Source organism: Balaenoptera musculus, chromosome 13 (genome assembly GCF_009873245.2).
Source record: "Balaenoptera musculus isolate JJ_BM4_2016_0621 chromosome 13, mBalMus1.pri.v3, whole genome shotgun sequence".
Classification (NCBI taxonomy): domain Eukaryota; kingdom Metazoa; phylum Chordata; class Mammalia; order Artiodactyla; family Balaenopteridae; genus Balaenoptera; species Balaenoptera musculus.
In genome coordinates this window covers 64,468,315-64,490,046 of record NC_045797.1, presented here as the reverse complement: position 1 = coordinate 64,490,046, position 21,732 = coordinate 64,468,315, and the positions used below count along the sequence as shown (strand labels likewise).

General features: G+C 35.1%; 1 protein-coding gene across 1 annotated transcript in view; it reads left to right on the top strand.

Moving 5' to 3' along the window:
- BIRC6 (baculoviral IAP repeat containing 6) overlaps positions 1-21,732 on the top strand; it is a 241,875-nt gene that overhangs the window by 98,591 nt on the left and 121,552 nt on the right. Inside the window, 13 exon segments of the mRNA XM_036873943.1 lie at positions 1,535-1,754; positions 2,273-2,406; positions 3,156-3,293; positions 4,684-4,811; positions 8,764-8,895; positions 9,742-9,957; positions 10,553-10,736; positions 11,361-11,516; positions 12,897-13,030; positions 13,676-13,829; positions 16,075-16,191; positions 17,816-17,970; positions 18,903-19,029. Of these exon segments, the coding sequence (XP_036729838.1) occupies positions 1,535-1,754; positions 2,273-2,406; positions 3,156-3,293; positions 4,684-4,811; positions 8,764-8,895; positions 9,742-9,957; positions 10,553-10,736; positions 11,361-11,516; positions 12,897-13,030; positions 13,676-13,829; positions 16,075-16,191; positions 17,816-17,970; positions 18,903-19,029 (1,995 nt within the window).

Here is a 21,732-nt window from a genome sequence, read left to right as displayed (position 1 = left end):
TTATCGATATGTATGTTCCTGTGACCATTTTCTTAATTGTTTTGTGTTTGTTTTTGTAAGTCCTTTTCTACTCTTGTGTTTCCCACGTAGAGAAGTTCCTGTAGTATTTGTTGTAGAGCTGGTTTGATGGTGCTGAATTCTCTTAGCTTTTGCTTGTCTGTAAAGCTTTAGATTTCTCCATGGAATCTGAATGAGATCCTTGCTGGGTAGAGTAATCTTGGTTGTAGGTTGTTCCCCTTCATCACTTTACGTATATCATGCCACTCCCTTCTGGCTTGTAGAGTTTCTGCTGAGAAATCAGCTCTTAACCTTATGGGAATTATGTTGTGTGTTATTTGTCATTTTTCCCTTGCTGCTTTCAATAATTTTTCTTTGTTTTTAATTTTTGCCAGTTTGGTTACTGTGTGTCTTGGTGTGTTTCTCCTTGGGTTTATGCTGTATGGGACTCGCTGCGCTTCCTGGACTTGGGTGGCTATTTCCTTTCCCATATTAGGGAAGTTTTCAACTATAATCTCTTCAGATATTTTCTTAGGTCCTTTCTCTCTCTCTTCTCCTTCTGGGACCCCTATAATGCGAATGTTGTTGCGTTTAATGTTGTCCCAGAGGTCTCTTAGGCTGTCTTCATTTCTTTTCATTCTTTTTTCTTTAGTCTGTTCCATGGCAGTGAATTCCACCATTCTGTCTTCCAGGTCATTTATCTGTTCTTCTGCCTCAGTTATTCTGCTGTCGATTCCTTCTAGTGTAGTTTTCATTTCAGTTATTGTATTGGTCATCTCTGTTTGTTTGTTCTTTAATTCTTCTAGGTCTTTGTTAAACATTTCTTGCATCTTCTCGATCTTTGCCTCCGTTCTTTTTCCGAGGTCCTGGATCATCTTCACTATGATTATTCTGAATTCTTTTTCTGGAAGGTTGCCTATCTCCACTTCATTTAGTTGTTTTTCTGGGGTGTTATCTTGTTCCTTCATCTGGGACATAGCCCTCTGCCTTTTCATGTTGTCTCTGTTTCTGTGAATGTGGTTTTTGTTCCACAGGCTGCAGGATTGTAGGTCTTCTTGCTTCTGCTGTCTACCCTCTGGTGGATGAGGCTATCTCTTGAATAGATTTTTGATTTTTTTTTCTTGAGTTTCTGCTATTGATGTGTCACATCATTGTGTTACTGGCAAAATAATAAATAATGTTTGAAAGCGCAACAGTGAGAACTGTTAATAAATTGCTAATCTAATACAGAAGTGTCATTTTCTAACCAGGAGCTATTTTTGATCATTATATATGATGTAATGTGCGCACACACACACACAGCCATCTGATACACCCAACTCCACAAAAAAGAAATATAATTGATATAATTGCTAATTCTTCTTTTCTCCAAGTATTTGACAGTTAAAATTCTACATATAAGGAGTAAATAAATGAATAGGAAAATAAATAGACCAAAAATTTGCTGGTAATGAAGAAAGCCTATCTAGGGATGCTGATTTTGATACTACAGCGTACTCTTAAATAGGAAATTTTACTGTTTTCTTTCTTGTAATAGGACACTCTGTTCCTGCAGTTTTGCAGAGTACATTCCATGCCCAGGCCTGTGAAGAGCTTTTTAAACACCTGTGCATCAGTGGAACCCCAAAGATACGGTTACATACTGGTCTTCTACTCGTTCAACTCTGTGGTGGTGAAAGATGGTGGGGCCAGTTTCTTTCTAATGTTCTTCAGGAACTGTACAATTCAGAGCAGCTTCTCATCTTTCCACAGGATAGGTAGGTCAGAAAATATTGGAGTAATTTGTTATTAGTGATTTATGCTTCCCGCAATGTTCAGATTTGGAAATCTTGTGTATGTGGATACTGAGTGTGGAGAAATGAAATGAATCATGTCTTTTCATAGTTTGAGGAACTCCCAGTGAAGGGCATATTGAAGAAGATTCTACATGATGTAACTGGACTATATTCTTTAGTTTCCTAACTGAATCTGTGGAGTTTATAGATCCCTGTTTACAAATATTTCCTATCAGATCATGTTACTTTATGTGTCAAATGTATGTTTTTGAGTCTGTGATACAGTTCGCTCTACTTGATTCCTTGCAGATAAAATTAGAAAATATAAGTAGTAGCTGAAAAAGAGCTAATTTTAACATTATACTTCCAGATATAAATCTTACTAATAACCAGATATTCTGTCATTACTCTCTTAGATTACAAAGTGAATTATTTTTAAGATGAACACTTAAATTGATTCATATTAGCTATTTTATTTGTATCTTTTTTTTTTTTTTTAGGGTCTTCATGTTACTTTCCTGCATTGGTCAGAGATCACTTAGTAATAGTGGAGTATTAGAAAGCTTACTTAATCTGTTGGATAATTTACTGTCACCTCTTCAGCCGCAGTTACCCATGCATAGGAGGACAGAAGGTATTATTTAAATTAGTGATCTTTAGTAAAAACGTAAGATTCCTGTAAATACTGCTTTTATAAAATGACTAGTCTGCAATATTTATTTTACTATTCATTTTGCTGCACACTTTAATATTTTTATGATGTAGACTTTTTAGAATGACCAGCCTTCGTGTGATTGACTACCATATGGTTACTGCTTTTTTAAAATATGTTACCTTTTCTTTATGTGAATTTTGAACTTGGGAATTGTTGTGGGTATGTTGTTTTTATACTGTCATAGTTAAAATCAAACTCTTGTGTTTAAGTTTAAGCTTTAAGGCAGAATTGCTGTTCTGATCATGGATAATGAGCTTCATTTGAGCAAGAAAATTGTTATTGGAATAAAAACTTTAGAACATAGTTTAAAACTTTATGAATTATAACTTGAGAGACTTTTTAAATTTCAGTCACCTGTAAGTCTAAGAATAGCTTCTTATACCTTGTTTTCTAGTTTATAAGTTATTACCTGTTAGATTCAAGCTACGCTTATGAATCTGTTTTTGTACCAAGAAGCATTTGTCAAGTCTTCCATTTGATTTGATGTGTTAATTCATTTTTGGCCATAAGTTTCAGTTTTGAGGCTTACTATAAATAAATATTAGTGTTCATAATTATATGGTGTGTTTTGGATTTATAAAATGTGTTAATTTTATAATTATTTTATCAGACTTCATTAGGATTCTTAGAGTCACCTGATTATTTTTTCTCCTCACATTTCTATACAGGAGTACTAGATATTCCCATGATCAGTTGGGTTGTTATGCTAGTGTCCAGGTTGCTGGATTATGTGGCAACTGTAGAAGACGAAGCAGCAGCTGCAAAGAAACCTTTGAATGGTAAAGACAGGGAGAGGTTTATGACAGGTATCAGAAGTTTATAATAATCTGTTGGTGGGGATTTTGAGTGACTACCCAGTTTTTCCAGAACTGGCGTTGGCCTGGAGATTCCAGCTGTATGTAATTTATGTAAAATATTAATTAACTTTACCAGGAATAACATACATATAGGTGAAGTTTATAAAAAGAAAATCTGTGAAGAGTTACTGTATTTAGTTTAGTATATCATTCCATTTACTATTATAAAATGTTTCTACTATTTAACTACAAATGACTTTTATGCTTAGATATAGAAATTCTCAGATTTTTGCGAGTTGTAATCTTTCTCCATAAGCTTAAAGCACAGAAAATTTTTTAAATGAAAGACAATCAAACTGCAAGACAAATTGTTTTCTTCTCCTCTTCCAAGCTAACAAGACTTTATGAAATAGCTACATCTAATATGTAAATACAGATCGTAAGTGCTGTAAAACTTAGAGTTTTATTTATTATTAGGATTATAATATTAAAAAAAGATCACTTGAGATGTTTTATAGGTATAAGATGTTACAGAAAAACCTGAATGAACTTTTTGGCCAGCCCAATAAATCAGTTGTTTATGGTACACATTATGTTTGAAAATAGGGTGGGGAATTCTTTTCATGTACAGGGAATTTTTTTAACAAATGCTATATGTCTCAGTTATAGGATGTAGAATTAAGAGACAATTAAATACAACTACCTGTAAAGTTGGAATGTAACAGATGGTATGGGAGGACTTAGTTTTTATTTACAGTATTCATGTATTATGGAAATACATTAGAAGACATTTTTTTAGGGCTTGAAGAATTTGAATTGACTTGACAAAAGGATAATAGAGAACAGAAAAAGATGTCATTAGGTTAAGCAGACATGAAAAAAATCATTGAGGATGGTTAGCGTGTGGGATTAAGCCTGAACTGAGCAGAGTGACAAGGAGTCATCTGGACACATTCCAACATGAGAATAAGTAGAGCTACACAGCATGGTGTTTGAACTATCCAACTTTATTTTTGCAGTCATTAAAACAGATTATTGAGTATCCCTTTTTTTGGGTCCCTGCACAAAAAGCATATGAGTTCGAAATAGGCAACAGTGAGCATTTTGTTGTCGTTACAGTTGAGCAACATTATCAAAGTTGTGTTGTACAGAGATCAATTTTAAACAGTTGTGGAGAAAGTTGGCTGTTAATGGAAGAATTGGAGGCAGAGAGAACTGTGGTCTTAAAGTCATTTAGGATCTAGGTTAACTTTTCTAAGGTCAAATGTTCTTAGCAATTTCTTTACGATGGTTTCCTTAATTTTTAACAATATTGCTTTGTCGTTGTTTTCTGGGTGTGAATAGTACTTTAAAATCACATTTAACAGAATTATTAATACAACTTTTCCTTGCCCTGTAGGTAACCAGTGGAGTTTTATTAATAATAATCTGCACACCCAGCACATAAATAGGTCTTCCAAAGGCAGCAGTAGCCTTGATAGATTATATTCCAGAAAAATAAGAAAGCAGCTAGTTCATCATAAACAGGTAATTTTCAGTATTTTGTTTGTTTGTTTGTTTGGTTTGTTTTAATGTTTGAGACATTGCATGAGATAGACTTGCCATCAGACCTTAGGTATGATATTTAATGAACTACTTAATTTAGGGAAATTATTTGACACTTTTGAGTCTGAGTTTCCTTATTTGTAAGATGGCAACAATATGTAGTTTACAGATTTTTGGTAATGTCCTTTAAACTGTAGGGACTTCTCTGGCGGTCCAGTGGTTAAGACTTTGCCTTCCAATGCAGGGGGTGTGGGTTTAATCCCTGGGAGCTAAGATCCCACATGCCTCACGGCCAAAAAACCAAAACATAAAAAAATAGAAGCAATATTGTAACAAATTCAATAAAGACTTTAAAAATGGTACACATCAAAAAACAAAAAAACAAAGAAAACTGTCTACCTCTTCTCATATCTGTTACTACCATTCTAAGTGCAGCCATCATTTGCCTAGTCGGAAGGCCTATCTGCCTTTGTTCTTTTAAAACCCAATCCATTTTTCATGCTGCCCCTACAGAGTTCTTTTAGATACAAACCTACTCATATCACTCCTTCTCTAAATTATTAGTGGCTTCCAGTTGACCTTTGGATGATGGTCAAACTCGTTAACATGGCTTTAGTATATCTATCATCTGCCCATCTAACTTTCAGGTTTGAATTTTGGTCTAGCCATATTGAATGTGGGTTCCTGGACCACCTACACCAGTTTTTTCATCCAGGATTTTAGTATGTGCTTATCCCCCATCCCTCCCCTCCTTCCCACCAACTACTGAATTTAATGTTTTGCTTGGATAATCTAACTTATTTTTCAGACGTTAGTTCACATTCACTTCCTCAAAGATGTTTTCCCTGGTTTCTCAGTTAGTATCCCATAAAATATGTTTCCCATGTACCCTATATTTTTCCTTTCATTATATTTATCGTACTTTTTTGTTGGGATTCTTTTATTTTATTAACCTGAGTTTATAGCTGATGTCAGATTCTTATGAGCCAGTTCTTTATTTTAATTATATTTTAAAACGTGTCTTCCTCCTTGTCTTACAGTATATACAGGAATATGTACTATATCTTTGATACCCAGTATAGAGCCTAGTGTGTCATCTAAAAATATTTGTATAATTTTTTTTTTTTTATAAATTTTATTTATTTATTTTACTTTATTAATTATTATTATTATTATTTTTTGGTTGTGTTGGGTCTTCGTTTCTGCGCGAGGGCTTTCTCCAGTTGCGGCAAGCGGGGGCCACTCTTCATCGCGGTGCGCGGGCCTCTCACTGTCACGGCCTCTCTGGTTGCGGAGCACAGGCTCCAGACGCGCAGGCTCAGCAGCTGTGGCTCACGGGCCCAGCCGCTCCGCGGCATGTGGGATCTTCCCAGACCAGGGCTCGAACCCGTGTCCCCTGCATTGGCAGGCAGATTCTCAACCACTGCACCACCAGGGAAGCCTATTTGTATAATTGATTTAAGATGAAATGAGATTTTATAAGAAAGCCTTTAAGATCTGAAAGTGTGTGAAAGCTTTTGGGCTTTTTAAAAAACATGAACTCAGGACTTCCCTGGTGGCACAGTGGTTAAGAATCCGCCTGCCAATGCAGGGGGCACGGGTTCGAGCCCTGGTCCGGGAAGATCCCACATGCCACGGAGCAACTAAGCCCGTGTGCCACAACTACTGAGCCTGCGCTCTAGAGCACGCGAGCCACAACTACTGAGCCCACGCGCCACAACTACTGAAGCTCGTGCACCTAGAGCCGGTGCTCCGCAACAAGAGAAGCTACCACAATGAGAAGCCCGTGCACTGCAATGAAGAGTAGCCGCCGCTCGCCACAACTAGAGAAAGCCTGCATGCAGCAACGAAGACCCAACACAGCCAAAAATAAAATAAGTTAAAAAAAATAAAAATAAAAAATAAAAAATAAAAACATGAACTCAGCAATAAATTATTTATTTTTACTACTGAGTTTTTCAGCTATGAGCAACTATTGGCCTTTTGTAAGAAAAATGATGTGAAGCTTTTCCCTCAACTCCTTTTTCCATATGAGACTCCTAACTAATTTTAGGTGGTACTAATAATCAGCTAAAATTTCAAATTCAGCTAAAATTTATTGAGCACTTAATGATTATGTTTGCTGTATTTACTTTAGGATATGAAGATGGAAAACAAACCTAGAGAATGATCCAGTGGATTTTTCTTAGCAGTATTTTACTATTTTATGCTTTATTATAAAGGACATTTTGGGGACAGTTAGCAAAACTTAAAAGTGGGGTCTGAGGAATAGTTGGTTGTTAGTAGTGCATGGATGTTACTTCTTTGATTTTAGTGGTTGTATTATGGTTGTGGGAGAAGGGTCTTGTTCCTAGGAAATACACATTAAAGTATTCAGGGGTGACTGGTCATCAGGTTGCCAACTTATTCTCAGATAGTTAGGGAAAAAATATCTTTGTACAGCAATATAAATTATTGATTAAGATTATGGTTGTTTCAAAATAAAGATTATATTTTTTCTTGATTTCAGTTGTATATGTTAATTGTAGAACTTTTGGAACAATTTTCTGAAAATACTGATTTGTTCTTCTCACATTCACATACCATGTATTGATTATTTAATACATGTGCATGCTGGTTTTAATTTATGATACGTTTTTCTTCATATATGGAGATGACAGCCAAATGGATATTTCTTTATAATATAATGTTAGTTCTTTTTCTTGCTGATAATAAAAATATGTAGCAACAGTAGAAATTTAGGAAATATTCCTTGAAAAGGTAGATTAAGTTCTTAACTAAATTGTGCATTTATTATTATGGCTATAATGTTCTAGTGACTTTCTGTTTAGAGTAATGTTCTGCATAATGGATATACTGCAACGTGGTTTTGTCATTCAGCAGATTTTCAGGGTCTTTCTAGGCAGAAATTTTTTTCTCCTTGTTGGTCTATTGTTCATTTCAACCTACTAGTGGTTGTCAGGGGTAGGGATGGGGCAGATAGGATAGGAGGGAGGAGGGTGGGCAGCATAAAAGGACAACATGAGGAAACGTTGTGATGATGGTGATGGTGTACAGTATTAACTGTAGTGGTGGATACCTGAACCAACAAATTGGTTAAAGTGTACAAGAGATCTCTGCATTATTTTTTTACAACTGCATGTGAATTTACAGTTACTGCAATAAACTTTTTAATTAATAAAAAACATAGACATACCAAAAAATGTTCTACTTTTTTTTTTTTATAAATTTATTTATTTATTTTTGGCTGCACTGGGTCTTCGTTGCTGCGTGCAGCTTTCTCTAGTTGAGGCGAGCGGGGCCTACTCTTCGTTGCGGTGCGCGGACTTCTCATTGTGGTGGCTTCTCTTGTTGCAGAGCTCGGGCTCTAGGCACGTGGGCTTCAGTAGTTGTGGCACGCGGGCTCTAGAGCGCAGGCTCAGTAGTTGTGGCGCACTGGCTTAGTTGCTCCACGGCATGTGGGATCTTCCTGGACCAGGGCTCGAATCCGTGTGCCCTGCGTTGGCAGGCGGATTCTTAACCACTGCGCCACCAGGGAAGCCCAAGATGTTCTACTTTTGAAGGAGATTCCCATGAAAGCCAAGCTAAGAATATTGTACAATAAAAGTATTTTCCCCATGTATTTAAAAATAATTCCTTTCCTCTGTTTAAAAAATACTTCATCAGTTAGTCTCATTAGTGGCTTACATAAAAAAGTATTCCAGTTATTTCCCTTCTCCCATGGGTAAGAAATTGATTACTTCTTAATTACAACATGGGGAGATCTTTTATTTGGAAGTGATTTTTAAAAAATCAGCAACATAGTTTAAACTAGATTTTTCAGAGAATTACTTATTCCATTAGTTTGATGTATGGATTCTGAGGAGTACAATAATTTACTTTGTTGTTTTTAACATTGTTAGCTGTAAGATTAACTTTTTTTTTTTTTTTAAAGCAACTTAACTTACTGAAAGCAAAACAGAAGGCTTTGGTGGAACAGATGGAAAAAGAAAAAATACAAAGTAACAAAGGATCATCATATAAACTTCTGGTAGAGCAAGCAAAATTAAAGCAGGCTACCTCAAAGGTATGATCTTTACTTTTTAATGTAATTATCTTAGAAAAGTCACTCTCCCTTTTAGTATTTTAAGTTATTTGAATAGTTAAGTATTTTTAGTAATGATTGGGAAACTTTATGTTATTCTGCTTATCAACAGAAAAATCTATTCTATGTACCTTTTTTGGGAAAGGTAGCTTTTAACTCAAGTAAATATATGATTAATGTGGGCTTAAAGTATTTTTCTAGTGTATTTCCTTTAAAGTGGATTGTGTTCCAGTAAATTGAAGATAAAAGGACTTAGGAAATGTATGATTTTCCTAATGTGTCCTTTCTAAGTGAAAATTAAGTTCAACGATTTATAAATAAAATTTTTAAAAATAATGACATATTTTTTTAAATTTGGGTGGTAACATTTATATGTAGCAACCAAGTTTACATACTGTGTTTCTATAAATATGAAATTACAGTTACTCCATCAGAGTTTGAAATGAATTAATACTGTATACTTAGTATATATAGGTTTCTTTACCATTCACCTTTTATGATTATATTTAGGATGTTTTGGTAATATTTATTTAAGATGTTAGATTTGACCTGATGTAGCCTTTCTATAGAATTTCACCTTTCTGAAATTCTGTTATGTATCTGATACCTTACTTTAAAATAGGACACAAGGTATATTGGTCAGTATAGTTTTTAATAATCTTACTTTTTGAAGCTTATTGTTTGCCTAAAAATTTTGTTCTGTAGACGTTGTAAGTTTTCTGAGTGAATATTTTCATTTCACAAATAAACTTGTACTGAAAGAATTTTCGTTCAAAGAATTTTCATTCAATAAACAGTGGTTTAAATATTATAAATTTCTGTGTACAGCACTTCAAGGATTTAATTCGATTACGTCGGACAGCAGAGTGGTCTCGTTCTAATTTAGACACAGAAGTTACAACGACAAAGGAAAGCCCAGAGATAGAACCACTTCCATTTACCCTGGCCCATGAACGTTGTATTTCAGTAGTCCAGAAACTTGTCCTTTTTCTCCTCTCCATGGATTTTACATGCCATGCAGATCTCTTATTATTTGTTTGTAAGGTAAGTAAACGAATAGGCATAATTTATAATTACAGACTTAGTAAGAAAAAGAAATAAGAAAAAAATGCAGTTTGTAATTGATTTTTAAGAGAAATAAAAGTGCTTTCACTGGTTTTCCTTTTATGCAGTTTAGTTTTTTTTTTTAACGTGCCTTGAAAGGTTTTAAAAATATTTTGGCACTTATTTCTTAGGAGACCTAATGTATATTTTTAATCTAGTTAAAACTAGATTATTGTAGATTTGAAATGTAAGTAATGTGGGTATGTCTATCTACAGCCTACCTTTTGTCTATTTATTAGGATAGGAAATCGACAAACGAGTGTCAGATTATAGCAATGAAGGGTGTATTAATGCCCTGAAAGCTTTTCTGTAGCATACTCATTGCTTATAGAAATTATTTTAAACTATTCAACTCAGGTTTTTACCTGGATTTTAATATTTGATCCATGAAATTACATTTCTTTTGCATTTACGTCAAATAATTATTTTGACATCAAAAGCATATCTCATTGAAAGCAGTTACTTCAACGCTTTGTTTTTGGAGAAAACATATTTCATTCTATTTAAGTGTATGATGTTATAAAATGTATTACAGGTTCTTGCACGCATTGCGAATGCCACGAGGCCAACTATACATCTGTGTGAGATTGTGAATGAACCCCAACTGGAAAGACTGCTATTACTTTTGGTTGGAACTGACTTCAATAGAGGAGATATATCTTGGGGTGGTGCTTGGGCTCAATATTCCTTAACTTGTATGCTACAGGATATTTTAGCAGGTTTGTTAGGATTTATTTTTAATAAGGTATGTCAAAATTATCTTGTCGCTGCTTGACTAATCTTTAAAGGAAACTGTGAGCTCCTGAAAAGTATAAAGTGTCTCTTTCATGTTATAGCAGTAGCAACCATTTGGAATTACTTTTGCGTTTAATTATGTTGACACTTGTGATAAATACAAGTTTTTATGGCAGAGTGAGGTTACAGAGTACAGGGATATTGAGCTAGTCCGCTTCCTTATTGATACCAGCAGCAGGCTGCTTCCTAATTCTCTACGTGCACTTGGGGAAGGCACTCCCTGCTCCTCAGTTTTTTTATCTGTAAAATAAGGATAATAAAAGCATCTTTCTCATGAAGTTATTTTGAAGAATACGTGAGTTAATGTGTGTAAAGTGATTATAATAACTCCTTGTTCATATTGCACATTTTGTGTTTGCTATTCGTTAGCATTTGAAGGTAATGCAGTGAGCCCTAGCATTTCCTTGGGTAGGTGTGGACTCATTTGCCTCAGAATCTTTTGTGGTTGGTAGAGTACACATGCTATTCTCAATACTGGACAAAAAACTATGTTTTGGATGTCTGTTTACTAATTACTAAAGCAGTTAGGATGCTCTTCTTACCTACAGGAGAATTGCTGGCTCCAGTAGCTGCAGAAGCCATGGAGGAAGGAACAGTGAGTGATGATGTAGGTGCAACAGCTGGTGACTCTGATGACTCCCTGCAGCAGTCTTCAGCTCAGTTGCTGGAAACTATAGATGAACCTCTGACACATGATATAACAGGTACATTCTTTAAAGTTTTTAGTTAAAATATCCGTAGCTCTTTCTTTAAAAAATGAAACATGTTTCAAAGTTAAGAATATTAATGAAGTATAAAATTCAGTTTTATATTAGGTGTTTGGCCTTAGTAACCATATCAGTTATTTTCCTGATAAGTATGTTTTGCTTTGATTCTCTGAATGCATATTAAAATAAAATGGTATCCTTTCACAGGGTCCATGTTATCTTGATACGGTCTTATTTGGCTATGTTGAAAGAATTACAACCTAGAAAACAGTTAAAGATACACAGTGGTAAAGATAGCAAGGCTCTTGTTCTCTTTTTCTTTTTTCTTTCTTTGTTTTCTGCCTTTTCAAAAACTATAATGTGTATCTTAGCATGTCCAATCCTTTGTGGTGTACTCCCTAGTTTTGAAGACTGTTTTGCAATGCTGTGGTCATTTCATCTGTTTCATTCCTTAATCTTAGATTCTCTCATGATTTTATCCTTTCTGTCTGATAGTCCCTTAATCTGGAGTAGACTTTCTTCTCTAGTTTGCATGATGAACTTCTTATCTAAGATTCCCATAAAGCATGCCCTCCTCCAAGAAGCTTTTTCCATTACCACCAGCAATGCTGGAGACTGCCGTCGGTGCTGCCTACAGCGCTGCCTACATTCTAGATTGTCTCTGATAGCACCTACCATGTGGTAGTAGGTTTAATTTCTGTAGTGTACCCTCACCTCTGAACCTCTGTTAATTTGTTGGAGGGTGGACATTTGTTTTATTAATCTTTATATACTCAGACCCTAATACGGGCTAGTATTTTCTTGGCATTCTATAAATATATGTTGAATAATAGAGGGTGGGAAGGGAAGGAAGATAAGAGTTGTAAGGCATAAAAGGCTAGTTAAAAATTTGGAGTCATCTGAGAGCAAAATCATTTCCAATTCATGATAGAAAAATAAGGTGAATAGCAGTCTTAAAACTGAAATCTTTGCTTTTCACTTTAATACCTAGTATTATTTCCTTAACTACTGGATGTAATATAATGAATTACAATTGGAGGCAATAAAATGAATAACATTGTTCATTCTAGAAATGGTTAATGATTATTTTTAACAACAAAGTTTATGTAACTTGATTCTACAAGGACTAATCATACGGTCTTTTCCCCTAGGAAGTCACATATTATTGCACTGGTGTTTTTAATTGTGTGTTATAGGGTGATATATTTGCATACTTACACTTAATTGTCAGGTATAAAAATTTAGAGATTTTTGTATCAGTAGAAACATATATATTATGTATAAGTAAATTAACTTTTTCTGTAATTAAAAGCAATATATTGGTTAAATTTTATGTTATATACTCCACCAAAAAAAATCACTTTCAATTATTTGAAGGTGCACCTCCTCTTTCCTCTTTGGAAAAAGATAAAGAAATTGATCTTGAGCTACTTCAGGATCTAATGGAAGTTGACATTGATCCTTTAGATATTGATTTGGAAAAGGATCCTCTTGCAGCCAAAGTTTTTAAGGTACGATATAGTAGAGTATTCTTTGCAATTAAAATCTTTCATCTTATACTTCTGGTTTATTAATTACTTAAAAGAGGAAAGTATACACCTAATGTAACCCATTATTTAGCTTACTCAAAATTAAATTCCTCTAGGTACTACAGTAGATTTTTTATAGAACTAGTGGAATAGTATACGGAGAACTTACATCATTTTATTAATATAGCCACTAACATTATCTTATATGATAATAAGAACCACTAATAAGCATGGGAGGTATGGTTATGGACTATTGACATTTCAAGCAGCATTTAAGCTTATCCAAGTTGAGTTCATTGCAGAATCTACTTCTGTGTTAACTGCTACTTTTTCTAAAGGAGATACCTCCCTAATACTTTATTTTGGTTCATTTTGTGTGTAAGAGATTTTATTAAAGATGCTAATTACCTCTCAGAGTCTAACAAATAAGGTCTTTTTAGATTTTGGGATAAAAATGGAGAGAATATTATGAACCATTCCTTTAATCATTGAGATTATGTTTTAGAAATTTAAAGGGTAAGGAGAATGTTTATTTTGTAGCCCTGCTTGACTTTAGGTAATGTAAATAATATGTCACTCTTCGTGAAGAGGCAAAAATAAACCACAGTTTTTTCCTATTCTTTTAAGCCAATAAGCAGTACATGGTATGACTATTGGGGTGCTGATTATGGCACCTACAATTACAACCCATACATAGGAGGTCTTGGAATTCCTGTAGCAAAGCCACCAGCAAATACAGAGAAGAATGGATCACAGACAGTTAGTGTTTCAGTGTCTCAGGGTAAGTGTGTGTTCATATTTTAAGGCATAAGCTATTCTTAAAACAAGTCCTCAATTTATGTATTCTTTGTCTCCTGAGAATTTGATCCTGAGTGTTTTCTGAGAGGGTTTATTATTGCAGGGGTGCCGTGAGAGTGACTGTCACTCAGAGCTGTGTGTCAGTCAGTTTAGAAGAGCTTCTATTTATGGTCCATTTTTTGTTTCTCAGAATAACACTTTGCAAAATATATTTGTGAGTTGTGTGGGTTTGCTGGTGGTTTTAATTAATTGTGCTTCCTTTTATTGTTATTGTTAATAATAAATTTATACTTTATTTGTAAACAGAATGAAATCACGTTGAGTATTATTTTTGCACTCTTCTAGTCACATAGAGTATATAACTTTTTTAAAAAATAAAATCTTTTCTTAAATTTTGAAACAATCATACATTTACTGAAAAGTTGCAAGTGTAGTACAGAGAACATTTGTTATCCTGACCCATTTGGGAGTAAGTTGGTAATCTGATGTTTTTTTGTTTTATTTTGTTTGTTTTACAAAGCAGAACATTTCTTCTACATAAACACATCAGGAAGCACATTCCATCAAAATCAGGAAATTAACAATAGTAACTTTAAGACCCCATTCAGGTTTCAGCAGTTGTGTCTAAATAATGCCCTTTATGCAAAATGATCCAGTACAAAATTGTGCGTTGCTTTTATAGTTGACCCTTGAATAAGGTGGGGGTGGGGGGACCACTCCCACACAGTTGAAAGTCTGTGTATAACTTTACAGTTGGCCCTCCGTCTCCAAGGTTTTGCATCCATGCCTTCAGCCAACTATGGATGGTGCAGTACATATTTATTGAAAGAGGTCCATGTATAAGTGGACTCATGCGGCTCAAACTGTGTTGTTCAAGCATCAACCGTAATTATCATATCTCTTCAGTCTTATTCAGTCTGCCACACTTTGTTTGTCAGAGGTAACTTTCATGACCTTGGTGCTTTTGATGATTATAGGCCAGTTGTTCAGTAGAATGTCCCTCAATTTGGGTTTGTATGCTGTTTCCTCACAATTAGATTGTGGTCATGGGTTTTTGGCAGAAATATCAAGAAAGTGTACTGCTCAGATTTTCTTACTGCATCCTATTAGGTGTCTCATGATTTTAATTTGGACCACTGCTGGTGGTTTTAAGTTTAATTACTTGATAAAGGAGATGTCTGCCAATATTTTCCAGTGAAAAGTTATTCTTTTCCCTTTTGTAAAAAAATTTTGATGGGTTGGAGTGGCAGAATAATACTTGGAATCTATTCTTTTTTTAAAAAGTTATTAGTTTATTCACTTAGTTTTGAGTAGACCAGTGGTTTCCTATTTTATTCAGTGGGTTATAATTTGTTATCATTATTTTCTTGTTTTTATTGAGGTAAATTCAAGAGATCATAAAATTTTCCATTTTAGCCATTTTTAGGTGTACAATTCTGTGGCATTATGTACATTCGCAGTGTTGTCATTATTTATTTTGATGTTCAAAATGTCCCTGATTTGACCATGGTATCTCCTTTAATCTGGTCTCTGTCTTTTTGAAATGTCTTCATCTTTCTTTGAACACTTCCCTGTTTTCTGACATAACAAAATGCCCCAGGCTCATCATTTACTTTCCCTTCCCCAGACTGGGAATTAGCCACTTCATGAACGAAAATCGTATTTCAAAACCTTTTAGTGGAGAAATGTGATTAAGAATTCAAGATTTGAGTACTAGATATACTTAACTGTTAATTTTTGGCTATTCCACACTCTCTCTTGATGGACAAATCTAGGGAGTGTGTACACACATTTGTGTTTATATTTATTTCTATATTTGTCTGTCTGTCTATCCGTCTAGAATGCCATGAGTCCACATTGATATAGCAGTTAATCTAACAGTAATCTACTCCATAAACTTCATATTAGTTTTTTCCTTTTCCACATTTCTCTTTTCTCTGATAGTGAGGTACCTGATTCTCATTATTCTTAATTTATTTGCTTCCATTATCATTACTTCACTTACTTGATCTACCTCTCTTTATATATCTACTCTCCCGTCTCTAGGCTCCTTTGCACAGATGTTGTTACCTGCTGTAACTCTGATACCCCATGCCAGGTTGTTCTGACATGAAGATACCCTCCTCACCCTGTTTCGGGTTCAGATGTCAACATTTTATTGTAGGAAGTTGGACGTGAATAATAATTATCAAATAGGTTTTGTTTTTTCTTTTAATTGCTTTCTGTAGCCCTAGATGCTCGCCTAGAAGTTGGACTTGAACAACAAGCAGAACTTATGTTGAAAATGATGTCAACCCTGGAAGCAGATTCCATTTTACAGGCATTAACAAATACATCTCCTACCTGTGAGTAAAAGTAACCATTCTTAGAGTATTACTGTGAACAGTTCATCTCCTGATTATTTTCAGGTGCACTCAGTAAGGATGGATTTTTAAATTCTCCCTTGCTAAGTTAGTAGGAAGTTGAGAAATAAGACGAAGGATTAATGAATCAGGAGAGCAGAGGGGGAACAAAATACCTCCATGTAGTGTTCATAAGTTCAGTCCAAAAACCTGAGTCATGTTTTTGTTATTGTGGTGGAGTACGGTTAATGAAATTCCTGGGGGAGCCTGCATAGCTAGCTGCCTGGGAGCTCCTTGCATTATATCCAAATTTCTGATAAAGTGGGTTTCTTAATAGTAACATCTTTATCTTCCTTGAAGACCAAGATGGAAGACTGAGATAATGAAGACAGCCAAATGGGCCTGATTGAAGTACAGAATTGAGAGGATTTACTACCTAATTATCTACAGCAAAAGAAGAAAAACTTTTTATAATAAATGACTGGATAGTAAATATTTTAGGCTTTCTGGGTCTGTACAGGGTGTGTTGCAGCTCTACTCTGACTTTGTAGCAGGAAAGCAGCTGTAGACAATATATACCTAAATGAATAGGCACGGCTATTAAAGAAACTGTGTTACAGAATCTGGTGGCCTGTCAGATTTGGCCGTTAGGACATGGTTTGCTGACTGTTGATGTTGTTCTAGGCTTGGGTAGATCCCCTTTTGTCAGGTGAGTGTAGTTAGATAGCAGCCTGTCTATCTTAAGATAGGAGCTGTGCTGAGGCAATGGTGATATTTTTATTTTTCTTAGGCCAAGAAAAATAAAAACATGGTGGGTAATGGTGGTGAGTAAAGGTGTAGAGATACTAGTTAGAACTTAGGAAGCACATCATGTCCTTCTCCTATGAAGTAAAGTTCACAACCCATTTCAATAGAGAAATTTGGATTTTTAGATCTTCCTGTGTTAAATTGAATTCTTTTGGTTTGCATTCTATATTTCTTGACTTAGGAAGTATAGAAAAAAGGAGAAAAAGAGAAGATTCGTCTAGTTCTGCTTCTCGATATATTCTATCTTTTGATTATTTTCCTGCGCAGAACTGTGTTCTCCTTTTAATATAAAACTTTCTAAATATATGAAAAACTCTCTTAACATCCCTTTATTTCTCTGCTCCCCATGAATATATACTCAGTTAGTTAGTTTGGTGTGTGTATCCTGGCATCAGAATTTTTGAACACTTCCCAGGCAATTTTAATGTGCTATCAAGGTTGAGAATCAATGGATTAGAGTCTAGGTTATTCTAAAACTACCTTCTCAAGAAATAGGCAGGGTTCTTTTTTCTTTCCCTTTTCTCCTCCCTCTTATTAATTAGGAAAAAATTGAAAATAAAAATTTCTAGAGAGTAAGGTTCTTTTCCCTTGGTGGACAAGTCCTGTGAATTTGGGAGCTTCTCTTTGTGGGGATTATCTTTTGAACTTTCAAGTAACGTTGTAAAAACAAGTTTTCAAATAATATAATGCTGAACCATTTTAAATAATGCAATTTTAATTTTTAAAAAAATATATCTTCACTTACCTGTACATATTAATAGCTAGTTAACATTTCTCCTGATACTTTGTGTATAAAATCATAATTGTGTTTAATTTTCAGTATCACAGTCTCCCACTGGAACAGATGATTCACTTCTAGGGGGTTTACAAGCAGCGAACCAATCCAGCCAGCTCATTATACAGTTATCATCTGTCCCAATGTTAAATGTTTGTTTCAACAAACTTTTTTCCATGCTTCAAGTCCATCATGTTCAGGTATGACTTCAGGAGAAATGGTGTATTTTTAGACATTACTGCCAGCCTAGGAAAGATGAAAATAAACGGGCAGATCAGTCTCAACCAGACAGGGATGATTTCTTTGTCATACTCAGATGAAAAAATGTTGGAGATACTTTGATTACCCCAGCTCCTCAGTGACAGGTTATTTATAACTTTTATGATTTTAAGCTTTACTGCTTTTGTTCCAACTACATATTATACACACACCTGTATTTAAAGACTTGAATCACGTCTTTTAATTTAGTAAAACATTTATATTAGGTAAATTATAAATTTTAATTCAGTTAAATTTCATTTGATCTAGAATTTTAAGATGTGTTTGCTTGTGAACTGAATTGAAGTAACCAGAAGAAGTATTTTTTTTTAACATTTATTTTTATTATTTATTTATTTATTTTATTTATTTTTGGCTGTGTTGGGTCTTAGTTGTGGCACACAGGATGTTCGTTGAGGCATGCAGGGTGTTTCGTTGTGGCGTGTGGGCTCTTCATTGCGGCGCACGGGCTTCTCTCTAGTTGTGGCATATGGGTTTTCTCTCTCTAGTTATGGCACGCAGGCTCCAGGGCACATAGGCTCTGTAGTTGTGGCGAGCAGGTTCCAGAACATGTGGGCTCTGTAGTTTGCGGCACACAGGCTCTCTAGTTGAGGCACACAAGCTCAGTAGTTGTGGCGTGTGGGCTTAGTTGCCCCATGGCATGAGGGATCTTAGTTCCCTGACCAGGGATCGAACATGCGTCCCCTGCATTGTAAGGTGGATTCTTCACCACTGGACCACCAGGGAAGCCCCCAGAAGAACTATTTAATAGAAAAATTATTTACTCATAATCATAAGGATTCATACATGAGATTTTTGCTTAAATGGTATTTCATAATAGGTACATTTTCTGTCAATTTACATTCTTTTTCAGTTGGAATCGCTTCTCCAGTTGTGGCTCACATTGAGTCTGAATTCTAGTTCGTCTGGAAACAAAGAAAATGGAGCAGACATTTTTTTATATAATGCTAATCGAATACCTGTCATTTCATTAAATCAAGGTAAGATTTATTAGAAGGAAAGTTATTAACATAGCATAAACAATCTAAAAAGGTATTGATTAGGTTAACACCTCATCTTTGTCATTAGGGTTGTAATGTTTTAGTGAAGAAAACATATTTAAAATACTGACTTAATAATTTGCAGGAAAGAGAACAGAAAACTGTTATCCTCTGGTCTGTATTATGTCTGTGTATAACACAGACATGAAATCTACAATGTTCTGTTAATCTTTACATTGTAGTTCCTTAAAGTATTGTCTTGTTCATAGGCTGTTCTTTTGCAACTGGCCTTTTTTAAAAATGTGAAATACCTCTAGGGGAATTGGTAAATTGGAGAAGGATGTCAATTTTTTGTAGAAATTGTGTTCTTTCATTTTTTTTCTTGGCAAATGCAGGAATGTGGGAATAGTGGGAGTTGAATAATATCCTTCAACAGGAATAGAACTAGCTTTCAGCTAGGGCTATAGGAATCTGTTTAAAGAAAAGTAAAAATCATTTATTCCTGATGCTTTCTCTCTAGAGATGTGCATCATGCATGGCCTTCACATGGCCTGTCTGTCAGCCTTAGTGACAGCCACACTGGCTTATGGTCCTACTTAACATCTGCGTTCTCTCAGCAAGAGCCAGCCCTACTTTAGTTATTAGGTTTCCTTCTGTTTCACTGTATTAATGATTATTATTATACATTTTGCTCCCATCACTTTTTTTTTAAATTATTTATTTATTTATGGCTGCGTTGAGTCTTTGTTTCGGTGCAAGGGCTTTCTCTAGTTGCGGCAAGTGGGGACCACTCTTCATCGCGGTGCGCGGGCCTCTCACCATCGCGGCCTCTCTTGTTGCGGAGCACGGGCTCCAGACGCGCAGGCTCAGCAGTTGTGGCTCACGGGCCCAGTTGCTCCGCGGCATGTGGGATCTTCCCAGACCAGGGCTCGAACCCGTGTCCCCTGCATTGGCAGGCAGATTCTCAACCACTGCGCCACCAGGGAAGCCCCCATCACTTTTTAAAACTTTGTTATTGTGAGAAACATTAAGCATAAACAAGAGTGAATAGAAGAGTAAAAAAAGTAATTATTTCTTACTATCATCAGGTATTTTGTCAGTATTCAAATTTCCAATTGTCTAAACTATTACAGAATTTTTTTTGTATATTTGAAATAGATTCCATATAGAGTCTACACATTTTAATTAATTATGTTTCTTAATTCCTCTAATCTGTCTTTTTTTTTTAATCCCTGTGTAAAGTTTGGTTGTTTGTCTTTCAAGATTCCCTAGGTCCCGATTTTTAGTGATTGTATCTCTGTGATGTCCTCTCTACTGTCTATAAATTGGTAATCAGACATGGAGCTTAATCTGATTCGAGTTTTTTTTTTTTTTAAGGCAGTTTCATAGGTTGTCTTTTTTTATGTTGTTAATAGACACTAATGATTAATGCCTAGAATTATTAGCAATTCACAGGAAGTTTTGAAATGAAGATAGTCTAATTTTGTTATTCCTTTTTAATTTATTAACTGAAATACTTCCATAAAGAGAAACTTCCTTTCATGTGCTATCATGTCACCCTTTGGAGGTACAGTTTTTATATAGAGCCAGGAAAAATGCTGGAAATTTTCTGTATTTTAAAATTAAATTTAAAAATTAATTGGTTCACAAGTAGTCTATAATCATGACCACTTAGTTTCCTTAGTAAATATCTGTATAAGTTCATGATTTTAAAATATTTCTTACATTTCTGTTACAATCATTATGTTTATTGATGCTGAAATTATGCTGTTTGTGGTCAGTAAGATGATGCTTCATTAGATTCTTTTGGTTTTGTTTTTTGTGAAATACACAACTATATCTTTGTTAGATTTTAATATCATAGGTGTTCCAAACTATATTTCCTGCCTGAGATCTGGAATCAGCCATTATACACAGAGTTTTAAGGGCAAAAACTGGGCACTGTATCATGTTTGTTTATTTATTTTTTTAAATTTTTTTAAATTATTAGCACCTTTAATTATTTATTTATTTATTTATTTATTTATTTGGCTGTGTTGGGTCTTCGTTTCTGTGCGAGGGCTTTCTCTAGCTGCGGCAAGCGGGGGCCACTCTTCATCGCGGTGTGCGGGCCTCTCACTATCGTGGCCTCTCTTGTTGCGGAGCACAGGCTCCAGACGCGCAGGCTCAGTAGTTGTGGCTCACGGGCCTAGTTGCTCCGCGGCATGTGGGCTCTTCCCAGACCAGGGCTCGAACCCGTGTCCCCTGCATTAGCAGGCAGATTCTCAACCACTGCGCCACCAGGGAAGCCCTGTTTGTTTATTTTTAATAACTTTTTTGGCTTCTCCACCTGCCACATGTGCTTCTTATTTAGGCCTTGCAGGTGACTTAGTTATTGTTTTAGTTTGTGCTTTTTTTGTGAAGTTACATTGGTTTTGAATGGTCAACCCCATCCCTGTCTTTCCAGTATGCCCTATTATTTTCAATTTTTCGTTTTGCAGAATGTGAGGATTTTTAGTAAAACACAAATTGTGTTACAGTAGAAATGCCTGTAGTTTGGAAAGGACAACAAATGTATAGTGATGACATGTTATTTTATTTGTCGTGGGATGAGCTTTAACCTTAGACATAAAATGTTATTGACTCTCTAATGCTTAGTTATGTTTAATGGGGAACTCTTATTTATATGTTTAGAGGACACTAGGTAGTGAATTGATTTAAAAA